The sequence below is a fragment of the Penaeus japonicus genome, unplaced genomic scaffold (assembly GCF_977035675.1).
Source record: "Penaeus japonicus unplaced genomic scaffold, GWHDUDI00000001_assembly GWHDUDI00000001, whole genome shotgun sequence".
In the NCBI taxonomy this organism is placed as follows: Eukaryota; Metazoa; Arthropoda; class Malacostraca; order Decapoda; family Penaeidae; genus Penaeus; species Penaeus japonicus.
Genome location: NW_028234403.1, coordinates 48,991,031 through 49,005,785, shown reverse-complemented (window position 1 = coordinate 49,005,785; position 14,755 = coordinate 48,991,031). Strand labels below are relative to the sequence as shown.

Genomic DNA, 14,755 nt, shown 5'->3' with positions numbered 1-14,755 from the left:
TGTATGATTAATGATAGGATCATCAATCATCTTCGAGATTAGGCAGTAGCGAACATTGAGTTGTTTAATTGATGACAGAAGTGGTAGAAAGCTTTAAGGTACAACATGCGAGGAGTAAATATTTGAGTGTGATGAAAGGTAGATGCAACTCACCCCTGCCAAGTTGGAAAAGGGTATTTTATTGTGATTTTGAGTGCAAAGAATTATGACTTTTTTTTTAGGATTATAAGAAACTGATTGCCATTAATGGTTGGATTATTGATGAAGAATGTAACTCGTGACTTTTGTCTAGATTTAGGTTAGCTTGTGGTATTTAGAAAAGAAAGTCTAACAAATTATTGCAATCAAAGATTTTTTTTAGAACAAACAGATTTTTTAAAGAATTGAAATGATATACCACTTTTGATGTACAATTATAAGATTCATTTGCTGTTAACTGAAACAGCTGTACCTCCAATTGATTAACAAAGTCAATATTTCAGTTAGTTCCTAGACATGTGAATGCAACCTTTAATCACCGTACAAACATTGCGTAGGAAATACATGATAAATCCTTGTTAATACTTCCCCTTCTCCGTTTGTTAAACAACAAAAATAGTTTTTAATGTTTTAAGGATCAAAGAGAACAACAGAATGTTAAAACTATAAAGTGTACATATTACTTATTAATCGTCTCATTATTTACATCCAATCTTCCTTATATTTCTTTTCAGACACAAACCAAAGACGACAACGAGGGTACACCAACCGTCACGGACACGGCCAGTGTGAAACGAAAGAGTCTAGGAAAAATGTTCAAGAACGGAACAAAATCGGAAAAGAAAACGAAGCGCGCAAAGAAAGAAGCGAAAATGGGAAGCAGCGAGAAAGCCAAAGGGGGAAACTTAACCAAAGAAGAAGAGAAGCAAAGCGTGTGGGAGAGTGTCCTGAGGAAGCCAAAAGGAGCAGGGGAAGAATACGTGGATATTGAGAGCGAGGTGATGAAAATTGATGAGAGTAATGACGGTAAAAAGATCGGGTCCGAAGAAGGAGTAGCCGAGGAAGAGCTAGAGAAAAGAAAGATGAGTGTAGATCCAGCGGATGGAAATGAGGAGGAGGAGAAGAGACAAGAGATAATGGAGAGAGAATCCGAGAAAGAAAGCAGTGATAGTAACGAGAAAATTTACGACGAATCAGAAGAAACGACCCAGAGCGAGGGAGATAATTTGGATGAAAACAATACAAAGGAACCTGAAGAAACAGTAAGTGAAGATAAACCAGAAGAAAAGGCCAACAACAGAGAAGTATCGGAGGATGAATTTTACGAATCAGTACCTGAATTTCTTAAGGAAACAGAGAGGAAAGAGACAGATATATCAGATGATTATAGTGAAGGAGGAAAGAGCAATGAAGACATTGTCGAGTATGCGAACGATGGTAAAGAAAGGGAACTAAACGAAGACATAATAGAAGAGACAAGGGAAGAAGAGGAAAACACAGAAGTTAAAGATAGATTATTTGTGAAAGAAGAAACGGAACAAGAGAAGGGAGAGAGTGAAATAGATGAACAGAACGAAATGGAGTTCACAATAGACGAAGAGAAGGCAGAGATTAGAGATGACAAAGCAAGGGATGAAGAAAAAAGTGATGAAGAAAAGACGGAGGACAAGAAGAGAGATGGAGAATCTGAGGAAATAGTAAAAACAGACATAGAGGGGAGCAAAGTATATGCAAAAGAGGAAGAGGAGGTGAACAAAGTATATGGAGAAGCAGTTCAAGACAAAATCCTTGATAAAGAGAAAGAAGACGAGAGTAAACAAGTAGAAGAAAACAAGGCTATTATAGAGATTATAAAAGATAACAAATTAGATACGGATGGAAATCAAAATAACGAAGAAGATCTAGAAGGAGAAAGCTATCAAACTGAAGGACAAGAAGAGGAAGGAGAGACAGAAGAGACAAGCAGTGCCGTAATTGACGAGGCAGAAGAAGAGAACAAAGACGAAGACAAAGAAACGAGCGTGGGAAGTTCAGACGAAAAGGAGGAAGTGCGATACGTCGTCGAGAAAATTTTCAGCGCGAGAAGATGTGAACTGGTGATCCACGTGAACGGAGTAAACGGCGAAGAAGAAAAGGGCGGTGCGATTGAGTGTAGTGAGACCAAACTTTTTATCGAGTCAAGTACGAAGAAGACAGACGAAGACGATGGGGAGAGAACGGAAGGAGAAGAAGGGGGGAATCAGCAGCACCAAATAGCACTAACGGAAATAGACTTGAGAAAAGAAGACGATGTCGATGGAAGTAGTGAAGTAATAACAGAGATAACAAGGGAAGAGACAGCAACAACGACAATCTATGAAAATAAGATAGAAGTCCCACATTCCGCTTTGAAAACTGAAGCAGTTGAGGAGGAAGAGATAAATGACATAGCTAGCGAAGATTCCAACGAAACAGTTGAGGAAGGAGAAACAGAGTCGACGGAAAATAAGTACACAAATGTGGAAGATACAATAACAGAAACAAAGGAGAAAGAGGGAGTTGTAGATATGACAAACACGACAGTGTGGAGGGAAGAAATAAAAAAGCGCGAAGTGAAAGAAGAGGAACATGCTACTTTCTTGAAGGAAGGAGGGAGTGAGACAACGGAGGATTTCGAAGATGCATTGGCAGAGATCGATGACGATTTTCCTTCAAAGACAAAGAATCCTGAACCCATACAGGAACTGGAAGACGACGACGACGAAGTTGAAGAATCGGTGATTAGCGAAGAGGTAATCATCCACGAGGGGTGGACTGACATCGTTATTGAGCAAAAGCCCAAGGAAGAAAGCCAGAAGCCAGAAGATATTGCAGAAAATACTGGCCAATGGGGCCTGGAGTGGGTGCAGAGAAGGAGGTCCTTCGAGAATCAGACCTTCAGTGTACTGGTGGAAGAAGAGGTGGGAGCGGAGAGGAACGAGGATACAGTTACGGAAATATCGGTCTCTGTTAAAGAAGAGGAGAGCAAAAAAGAGGAACAGGAGGAGGCCGGGTGGACTTTAATAAATCTTAAACCTGATGGAACAACGGGACCAAAGGAAGCCGGAAGTAGTTACAAAGATGAGGGTAAAGATAATGACAAGAACGAGATGCTAAATGCAACTAAAAAGTTGGGAAATGTTGAAACTCAAAACAAGACAGAAGGCATCATCAGTGGAGAGCCATACAACACTATGAAAGAGTATACATCTGATAGCAGCAAAGCCGAAGATGAACCAGAAAGTACAGAGAGCACAGGCTATGTCTCAGCTGAAGACAGGACAGAAAGCATTTTGTCTGAGGAATTAGATAGCATCAGGCCAGAAAAGATCAAATTGACAGCAGTCAGAGAACAACAAACTGTCAGGATTGGAGGGATACGATTTATCAGAATTGACGATGAACTAGAAAGCTCAGAAAGCACTGATTATACTTCGGCCGAAGAAAGAATGGGAAGCACATTGACTGAAGAACCAGACAGTAGAAGTCCATTCACTGAAAAGCAAGAGGATAGCATTATTGAGGAATCAGAAAGTAACGCTGAAGAGCCGGAGAGCAGTATGGCTGACGAACCAGAGAGCACGGCTGATGAACCAGAAAGCAGTATGGCTGAAGAACCAGAAAGTAGTATGGCTGAGGAACCAGAAAGCAGTATGGCTGAAGAACCAGAAAGTAGTATGGCTGACGAACCAGAGAGCACGGCCGATGAACCAGAAAGCAGTTTGGCTGAAGAACCAGAAAGTAGTATGGCTGAGGAACCAGAGAGCAGTATGGCTGAAGAACCAGAAAGTAGTATGGCTGAGGAACCAGAGAGCAGTATGGCCGAGGAACCAGAAAGCAGTTTGGCTGAAGAACCAGAAAGCAGTTTGGCTGAAGAACCAGAAAGCAGTATAGCCGATGAGCCAGAAAGTATGGCCGATGAACTAGAAAACATAGCTGAAGAGCCAGAGAGTAGTATGGATGAAGATCTAGAAAGTAACATTTTTCAAGAAGCAAATGCCGGCTTTGTCCAAGACGCAGAAATCACGGCGAATGATGAATCAAAAAGCACAGTGCCTAAAATTAGCTTTATACAAAATCAGAAAAACATTGTCGAAAGACAAATTAGAAAATCTGATAGATCCGATTTAAACGCAGTGGAAAACTCAGAAATCAACAAATTTGGAGAAATAGAATTCGGCAAAGCGAGAGATCCAGAAATGACCTCAGTCGAAGAAGCAGAAACAGATAGTAACACATTTGAAGAATTAAAACTCAAGGAACCAGAAGCCAGGAAAGTGGAAGGATTAGTAGAGAACCAAGGTGAAGCAATCGGAGAACTAACAATCATCAAAACTGAAGAACCGAAAGTCACCGCAGTTGAAAGAACAATCAGCATAATTGAAGAAATTGAAGAAGTAGAGATCAGAACGTTCAAAGAACCATTGGTAAGCATAGTAGAAAGACCAAATATCAACACAGTTAAACAACAAGAAATCGAAATAGTTGGAGAACCAGAAGTCAGCATAGTTGGAGAACCAGAAGTCAGCATAGTTAAAGGGACAGACAGCAGAAATGTTGAAGTGCCAGAAACCAGCAGTATTGAAGAACCAGGAGCAAGCAAAGCGGAATCTGAATTAGAAGTCAGCAGACATAACAGCGAAGAATCGGAAATCATTAAATCTGAAGAACAAGAAGTTGGCAAAAGTGGTGGAATAGAAACTGAGAAGCACACACAAACAGAAGTCAGCAAAAATAGAGAACATGACATCATCTTGGATAAAGGACAGGAACCCGTCCTATTTAAAGAACAAGAACTAAGGGCAATTCAAGAAGCAGATGTTGATACAACTGATGAATTAAAACTCAACACAGTTGAAAAGACAGAAATAAGCATAGTTGAACCAAAAATCAACATAACTGAAGAACCAGAACTTAACACAGCTGAAGAACCAGTTAAAAAGAATGAAGTCGATACAGTTGAAGAACCGGTAATCAACATAGTTCAAGAAATAGAAATGAGCCAAGTTAAAGAACTAGAAATAGAACAAACCGAAATGAGCGCAGTTGAAACAGCTAAAAATAGTGCAATTGAGGAAACAGAACTCAAGGCAGTGGAAGAACCAGACACCAGCACAGTCGAAGAACCAGAAATTAACGCAACTGAAAAAGCAGAAATCAGCACATTCGAAGAACCAGATATCAATGCAGTTGAAAAGACAGAAATCAGCGTAGCTGAAATATCAGAAATTAGCACAGAAGGAGAAACAAAAATTATTGTAACTGCAGACATCAGTACATTCGAAAAAACAGAAATTAGTGAAACTAAAGCAGCAAAAATCAGCGCAATTGAAACAGCAGAAATCAGCGCAGTAGAAGATCCAGAAATCAGTATAACTGAAAAAGCAGAAATCAATACAGTTGAAGAACCAGAAATTATTGTAGCTGAAAAAGTAAATATCGGTACAATCGAAGAAAAAGAAATCAGTGCAACTGAAACAGCAGAAATCAGTTCAGTCGAAGAACCAGAAGTCAGTGCAACTGAAATAACAACAATCAGTGCAACTGAAGCAGCAGAAATCAGCAAAGTCGAAGAACCAGAAATCAGTGCAACTGAAACAGCAGAAGTCAGTGCAACTGAAATAACAACAATCAGTGCAACTGAAGCAGCAGAAATCAGCAAAGTCGAAGAACCAGAAATTAGTGCAACTGAAACAGCAGAAATCAGTGCAACTGAAATAACAACAATCAGTGTAACTGACACAGCAAAACTCAGGGAAGTCGAAGAGCCAAAAATTAGTGCAACTGAAACAGCAAAAATCAGTGCAGTCGAAGAACCAGAAATAAACATAGCTGAGAAAGCAGACATCAGAACAGTTGAAGAACCAGAATTTAGTGCAACTGAAACAACAGAAATCAGGGCAGTCGAAGAGCCAGAAATCAGTGCAACTGAAACAGGTGAAATCAGCTCAATCGAAGAACAAGAAATAATCATAGCTGTGAAATCAGACATCAGTACAGTTGAAGAAATTTGTGCAACTGAAACAGAAAAAATCAGCGCAGTCGAAGAACCTGAAATAAATATAGCTGTGAAAGCAGACATCAGTACAGTCGAAGAACCAGAAATTAGTATAACTGAAACAGCAGAAATCAGCCCAGTCGAAGAAGCAGGGATCATTGCAACTAAAAAGACAGAAAACAGCTCAGTTGAAGAAGAAATCGGTGAAGTTGAAAAGTTAGACATCAGCCCAGTTGAAGACTCTGATGTTGAGATCAACAGAGGTGAAGAACCAGAAATCAGTGCATTTGAGGAACCAGAAATCAGAGCAGCTGAAAATCTAGATATTAACATAGGTGATTCAGAAAGTATTATTGTTGAAGAACAGGAAATTAGGAAACTAAATGAAACAGAAGTCGGCCGAGAGGAAGAAACAGGAAGCTCAGTTGAATCAGGGAGCAATATGGATGAGGAACAGAAAATCAGTACAATTGAAGAATCACAAATCAGCACGGTTGAAGAATTTGAAATCACTCAAAATGAAGAACAAACAATCAGCAAAATCAAAGAACCAGAAATCAGCTCAGTTGCCGAGCTAGATATCAACAGAATTGAAAAGTTAGATTCAGAGGTAAAAAAGAATGAAGAACCAGGATCAAGCAAAATAGGATATGATGAAACGGTTGAACTGGAAAGCCGGCAACTCGACAGGCTGGAAGTTATTAAAGTAGAAGAATTAGAGATAAGCACATTCACAGAACTAGAAATTGGCAAGGTTCAAGAAATGATTCGTAAATTTGAAGGATCAGAAATCAGCACAGACGTAGAACAAGGTGACATTAGAATGTCAGAACCAGAATTTAACAAAACTGAAGAAAAGAACTCTGAAGTTGTAGAACCACATACCAGTGAGAATATAAAATCAGAATTGTGCGAAGTTGAAGAGAAAGAAATGTTCACAGTGGAAGAATCAGAAATCAAGATGGAAATCGGTGCAGTTCAAGAGCAAGACACCACAACAACTTTGGAATCCAAAGTTGAAGATTTAAAAATCAGCAAAGATGAAGCACTGGAAATTACGAAACAAGATATATGGACAGATGAAAACTCTGAAATCAGTACAATTGATGAACTGACAATGAACACAGAAGAAGAGCCAGAAAGTATCACGATTGAAGGATCAGAAATGAGCCAAATCGGAGAAACAGAAAGTGTCCAATTTGGAGAACCAGAAAACAGCAAAGTGGAAAATATAGACAATGTCCCACATATAAAAACAGAAAGCAGTAAAGACGAAGAACTGAAAATCAATTCTACTGAAGGACCAGAAATCGAAACAGAGGAAGATTTAATAACCATCTCTACTGAAAAAACAGGAATCCGTGCAATTGTAGAACCAGAAACCAACACAGATGGCGAACTAGATGTCTCAACTGAGGAACTCGAAAGCACAACAATTGAAGTAATCGACATAAAGGCAGAAGCAGAGAGTGTCCCAGTTGAGGAACCAGATATTAGCATAGAGGTAGAACTAAAGAGTGTCTCAGTTGAAGAACTAGAAAGAAGTGCTACTGAAGAACAAGAAATCGGCACAGAAGAGCCACAGAGAGTATCAATGAAAGAACCAGAAAGCAGTATTACCGAAGAACTAGAAATAAGTACATTTGAAGAACCAGAGAACAAATTAGTGGAAGAACTAAAAAGCAGTCTTACTGAAGATCAAGAAATCAACACAGATGAAGAACCACAGATCATCCCAGTTGAGGAACCCACAAGCAGCAAAGGTGAAGGACCAGACAGCAGTGCTATTGAAGAACCACTGGTCAGCAGAGAGGGAAAAACCGAAAGCACCCAAACTGATGAATCAAAAAGCAACAAAGAACAGAAAAACAGTTCAGCTGAAGAATTAGAAAGCAGTACAGTTGCATTTGAAATAAATCAAATTGAAGAACCAGAGGGCATGCCATCCAAAGAAAACAACAATATACTCAGTCCGGATGAAGAACAAGAAAGCTACCCCACTGACGAGCTAGAATATAGTATTAAACATGATGAACAGGAAATTGGTGCTGTTAAGGAACCAAAAAGCAGTTCATTTGAAGAACCAGGAAGCAGTTCAATTGGAAAAACGGAATATACTCCTAATGAAGAACCTAATGATAAGCCAGAATGCAGTCCAATTGGAGAACCAGAGTGCAGTCCCTTTGAAAATCCAAGAAGCAGTCCCATTGAAATGCCAGAATATAGTCAGGATGGAGAACGAGAAAGGCCAGTTGAAGAACTAGCAAGTTGTCCAGAAAGAATTATGGTTGGAGAACCAGAAAATAGTATGGCTAAAGAACTAAAAATCTGTTTAGTTGGAGAGCCAGAAGGCAGCCCAGTTGATGAAATATGTGCAGTTGAAAAGCAAGAATTAATTGTTATTGAAAGGCCAGAAAGTGGTCCAATAGAAGAACCAGAAGTCATTGAAATCAAAGAGCCAGATATGAGTGCAATCGAGGAGCCCATATTGAATGCAATTGAAAAGTCAGTAATAAATTCTACTGAAGAACCAGAAATAAGTGCAATTGAAGAGCTAAAAACAAATACAATTAAAGAGCAAGAAGTAAGTGCAGCTGAAGAGCCAGAAATAAGTCCAGTAGGAGAGCCAGAAATAAATTCAATTAAAGAGCCTGAAATAAGTTCAATTGAAGAGCCAGAAATAAGTCCAGTTAAAGAGCCAGAAATAAGTTCAGTTGAAGAGCAAGAAATAAGTCCAGTTAAAGAGCCAGAAATAAGTTCAGTTGAAGAGCAAGAAATAAGTTCAGTTGGAGAGCCAGAAATAAGTTCAGTTGGAGAGCCAGAAATAAGCCCAGCTGAAGAGCCAGAAATAAGCCCAGTTGAAAAGCCTGAAATAGATTCAGCTAAAGAGACAGAAATAAGTTCAGTTGAAGGGCCAGAAATAAAGTCAATTGAAAAGCCAGAAATAATTTCAGTAGAAGAGCCAGAAATAAGTTCACTGGAAGAGCCAAAAGTAACTTCAGTAGAAGAGCCAGAAATAAGTTCAGTTGAAGAGCCAAAAGTAACTTCAGTAGAAGAGCCAGAAATAAGTTCAGTGGAAGAGCCAAAAGTAACTTCAGTAGAAGAGCCAGAAATAAATTCAGTTGAAGAGCCAGAAATAAGCCCAGTTGAAGAGCCAAAAATAAACCAACTTGAAGAATCAGAAATAAGTTCATTTGAAGAGCCAGAAACAAGAGCAGTTGAAGAGCCAGAAATAAGTTCAGTCAAAGAGCCAGAAATAAGCCCAGTTGAAGAGCCAGGAATAAATTCAGTTGAAGAGTCAGAAATAAGTTCAGTTAAAATGCCAGAAATAAGCCCAGCTGAAGAGCCAGAAATAAGAACAGTTGAAGAGCCAGAAATAAGCCCAGTTGAAGAGCTAGAAATATGCCCAGCTGAAGAACCAGAAATAAGTTCAGTTGAAGAGCCAGAAATAAGTTCAGTTGAAGAGCCAGAAATAAGCCCAGTTGAAGAGCTAGAAATAAGTTCAGTTAAAGAGCCAGAAATAGGTTCGGCTGAAGAACCAGAAATAAGGCCAGTTGAAGAGCCAGAAATAAGTTCAGTTAAAGAGCCAGAAATAAGCCCAATTGAAGAAACAGAAATAAGCCCAGTTGATGGGCCAGAAATAAGAACAGTTGAAGAGCCAGAAATAAGGGCAATTAAAGAACCAAACAGCAGTCCAACTGAAGAACCAGAAAGAAGTGCAGAAGCAGAGAACACTGCAGTTGAAGAACCAGAAAGAGGTCCATTTACAGAAGTTGAGAGCAGTGTAGTTGAAGAACCAGAAAGAAGTCCAGTTGAAGAACCAGAGAGAAGTCTAGTTGAAGAACCAGAATTTACAAATGCAAAAATCTGTACAATTGAAGAACCAGAAAGCAGCACAGTTGGTGATTTAGAAATCAGTACAGCTGAAGAACTAGAAGTTAGCTCAGGCGAGGAACCAGAAATTAACCCACCTGAAGAACTGAATATTCACTCATCTGAAGAAACTGAAAGCAGTATAAATGATAAGTCCAAGAGCATCAGAGTAGAGGGACAGAAATTTAATGCAAGTAAAGAAGCAATCAGCACTATTGAGGATTCTGATATCAGCTCAGCTGAAGAACCAGAAATTAGCCCAGCTCAAGAATCAGAAAACAGCATGTTTGTAAGAGAAGAAAGTAACCCCATTAGAGAACCAGGAACATCATCTGCTGTAAAATTGCCATTTGAAAAAAGGGAAGGAAGTAATATAAATAGGGAGAGTGATGCATGTAAAGATATGCTGAATAGTTTCTTAGTTGAAAAACATTCAGAAAAGATCATAATTACAAAATCTGAAAGGTCAACATATAACTTAGGACCTGATGATATGGCACGAAACAGTAACTATGAAGAACGCACAAAATCAGATGAAGCTTATGACAATGAAGTTAGTAAGCAACTTGCAGATAAAATGACTGATAACACTGAAGGGATTGTGGAAGAAACCCAAGAACAGGATAAGATCAATCACTTCCAGATAGTAAATGATGAAGAGCTGGTAGATGATGCAAATGAAGTGATAGAAGAGTTAACAAGAATTATTCAAGAAGAAAGTAAGGTCTTGGAAGGAGACTCACTGGAAGCCAAGGGGGAAGTCAGTCTTGCAGATGAACTGGCAAGAGCAGAGAGGGAGGAAGCAGAGGGAATGATCTATGAAGTAGAAATGGAAAATAAAACTGAAAAAGAAGACAAAGCCCCAAAGAGAGAGAATGAATCACTGAAAGAAGAAACTAGATTGGAAAGTAATGTGGAAAACCAGATAAAGATATTTGAAAATGAAATCAGAGACATAGAAGAGGAAACAAAAGAGATAGAGAAAGAAATAGAAGTCATTGAAAAGGAGGCCAAAGTAATAGAAAAAGAAACAGATCTTGTGGAGGAAGCCATGTCAAATAAAGATGGAAATAAAATCATAGAAGAAGCCAGACAGATGAACGGCAAAGAGGAAATAAGAGCAATGGAAGAAACTGGAGCTATAGGTAAGAATGATGAAACAGAATCAAAAGATACTGTATTGAAGGTGGAGAATGCAGAAACTTTAAAAGAAAAAGTTGTAACAGATCACAAACTGGCAATCAAAAATGTAGAGAGATCTGTGAAAAAAGACGAAATAAAATCAATAAAGGAAGAGATTGCTGAAGCTGAGGAGAAAGAAAATGAAAGAATAGAACTGATGAAAGGGGAAGCAACAATTGCCGTGGATGATTATGTCAGATTGATGGAGGAAGATGTTAGAATGATGGAAAAAGAAATGAGACAGATGGAAGAGAAGATGGAGTTGATAGAAAGTGCAATCAAAGTAGAAGGAAATAGAATTGCAGAAGCAGAACTAGAAAATCAAGCAGAGGAAGGGAAACATTACTCAGAAATCGAGAAGACGACACATTCAGAAATTCAGGCAGACACTGGAGAAATGGATGAGGCAACAAGACTCCTGCAAGTGGTAGACAAACTCATCAAAGTGGTGGAGAGTGGAGTTCACTTACCAGTCACAGCATCTGAGGATGTCTCTAAAGCAGGAAGAGTAGTAGAAGAATTAAAGAAAACAGGAATCACTAAAGATGCAGAAGAATCAAAACTAACAGACCAGAAAGTCTTCACTGTGGAAGAGGCACAACAGCACAGGGAGGATAAATATTTGTTTGCTGGAGAAGATAATACGAGAGATACATTACCAAAGGAGACAGAGTTATTGGAAGAGGAGATTGATGAGATGAAAAATGTGGGTAAACAAAATGAAGTGCCACATCAAGAAAAGCATGATATGTCCTATGAAATTCTAGAGATAGAAGATGCATGTGAAAACATAAATGATGGCATAACGGACAAAGTAAGAGGTGAAGCTAAACTTCCTGATGACAGCATAGAGGAAGGGACCAGTGACAAGAAGTTTGATGAAGTATTGATGAATACTCTTACTGAAAAGACTGAAGTTACTCTACTTACTGAAAATGTGAAAGAAATAAAAAATATGGCATTTGAAGCAGGTGAAACACTGAATAATGAAAGGGAAGCAAACAGAGGAGAAGAAACAAATGAAGACTACTCAATGGAAGATGATGAAGAATGGGAAGATGCTCTGGAAAATCTGAAATATCCTGAACTTGAAAAGACACTAAATCAAACAGTGGAAGTGGTGGCTGATGTGAAGGAAGATCTAGAAAATACTGGTGCTGATCAAGATGAAAACAAAGAAATTACATTAATTTACACACATGAAGGTATGGGCAAGAAGAGCAAGGAGGAAGATGATACAAGTAGTGAAGACGAAATGGATGAACACATAGTATACAATACGGCAAGTGATGAAACAGTACAAAATACAGAATCTGAAATCTCTCAAGAGTCTGAAGATCAAGGGATAAGGGATATTGAAGAGAGAAGTCTCCAGGAAGCTGCTAACGAGGAAGTACAGGAGCAGGAGAGATCAGCACAACTGGAAGTTCAGGCCTTGGTATATAACATCATTGAGCATCCTGCTGTCATGAATGAGGACAGCATTAGAGAGGAATATCATGAAGGTATCAGTGTGGAAGGAGAAAATGAAGACAAAATTGGAGTACACAATGATGCAGCAGAGGAACAAAATGAGGAAAGAACTCTGAATAAGACTGAGGCTACACAAGGAAAACTGGACAAGGATGACAAATCAGAGTTTTCAGAGAAAGAAGACACAATGGAAGAACTAAAAGAATCTGATATTTCTGAATCTGATGAAGAGCAAGAAGAAGAGGATTTGGTCAGATATGAATTAATGATTGGAAGAAGTGATGAAATTATGGCTGAAAGAGAAAAGGAAATGTTCAAAAACATGATCTGGAGTGTCATTATGGAAGAGCCAGAACATGAGGCAATGGAAGATAACAAAAGTAAGAATGCAGAAAAACAAGATGAAGCAGAAGCCAGGACAACCATCATAGCAAATGAATTATTTGAGAGGCTCATTCAGGAAAAGGAGGTTGACTTTTTGAGAAATGTCAGAGCAGCAGATGTGAGTAGGGAGAGTGAGGATGATGAGGAAAGAGTATCAACCATGGAAGAGAAAGATGCTATGGCTGATGTTGACTTAAATGATGAAGAACAGAGTAGTACACAAGAGACCAGTGAAGACAGGATGACACCAGAAGATTCAGAAATGGAACTTCTCATGAAAGACATGGAAAATAAAACACATGGCTATGAAAAAGAGACAAGAAAAAATATTGACATCAGTGAACACATCAGTGGCTTATCTGAGAACGAAGCTGAGGAAGGCAAAACAAAGCTACTCAATGTGAAGGAAGCCATTGCTAAAGCAAAGGAAGAGGAAACAAAGAAAAAACAAGAAAGCCTTGTTAAATCTTTGGAGGCAATGGTCAAAATGAAACAGGAGAAGAAAGAGTTGACAGACAAGGAGGTGAAGAGCGTCTTGAGTTCTGTGTTGCGCTTCCTACGATACCTGTTCTGTTGCTGGAGCATAGAGAATCCAGCACAATGAAAGGCTTAAAGACAGAAGTAAAAGTTTTATAAAAAATCTGAAAATATCCTTTACAATCACCTTACTTGTGTACATTAAAGATATACATATACACACACACTTATGTATATATGTAAATATATATACATATATATATATATATATATATTTATATATATATATATATATATATATATATATATATATATATATATATATATATATAATATATTATATATATACATACATACACACACACACATATATACACAGAGTAGATTTTTTTATGATAAGAATCCAAATTTTCATTTATGAAGAAAATATACTAGTTCTAGTTTTTATTGTATCTCTGCTTGGTTAAATTTGGTTCCGTTTTATAGGAAATAATACATTACGTTGTGTTATGGTTAATCTATTGGTAAATTATCAATCTAATTCCTAGTCATGCAATAGCTGTCCTGCTTACAGAGTAAACCTCAACTATCTAAATTATATTCCATTTAAAGAAATGGAAGTCTGCAAAATAATCATTATGATTTAAGAACACAGTCTCATCATATATATTACTTATATAATTCAATTTTCTTCATCTGTCTAGCATTTTCTGATTAAGAACAGCAGGGTATGTATCAATAATTATAAATTGTGTAATACCTGTTCATGATCACACTATTAGGGTAAAAGAAAGTAAAATAACAATGTATGTTAACAATCTATTCATTTATTCTAATAATTATCTCTAAATAATATTAACAACATGAACAACTTTTTGTTATTGTTCTTGGACTTCAGTCATTTGTATTGTTTCCAAAAATTGTTGAATTTATCTATTAGAATTATTGTATTTTTCCTTAGTCAAGACCAGTATAGAACTTTTTATTATTACATATTACACATAGGTACACCTTATAACCATGTCCTATTTCTTGAATGAAAGCCTGACAGCTGTGTTTGGAAAGTATCATTATAGCAGGTTCATAGTGGTGAGTGTGTGACTTCAAGGCCAAGTTGTCAGTGACGGAAAGTGTATTTTACCACTTTGATTAAATATTTGTATTAACACTTTGCTATTTTATTTTTCCATGAAAGTATTTTGTATATGTTTTGTAAGAATATGTCGATTAAAAAATATGCTGAAATAAAGCTGAAAATGTTTTTTATCAGATGCTATTAAAAGTTAATATAATATTGAACAATCCAATTGATTAATACACAGGTACTTCATTAGAATGATTTTCATAGTAAGGTACTAAATAAAAGTCACG

At 37.7% G+C, this 14,755-nt stretch overlaps 1 protein-coding gene across 3 annotated transcripts in view; it reads left to right on the top strand.

Annotated features, from left to right (window-relative positions):
• LOC122266186 (uncharacterized) overlaps positions 1–13,626 on the top strand; it is a 34,712-nt gene extending 21,086 nt beyond the window's left edge. For all 3 annotated transcript variants that reach the window (XM_043035799.2, XM_043035798.2, XM_043035797.2), the window contains one exon: positions 714–13,626. In XM_043035799.2, coding sequence (XP_042891733.2) covers positions 714–13,511 — 12,798 coding nt within the window. In that variant the 3' untranslated portion in view covers positions 13,512–13,626. The remainder of the gene's footprint in view (positions 1–713) is intronic.
• The last annotated feature ends 1,129 nt before the right edge of the window (positions 13,627–14,755 follow it).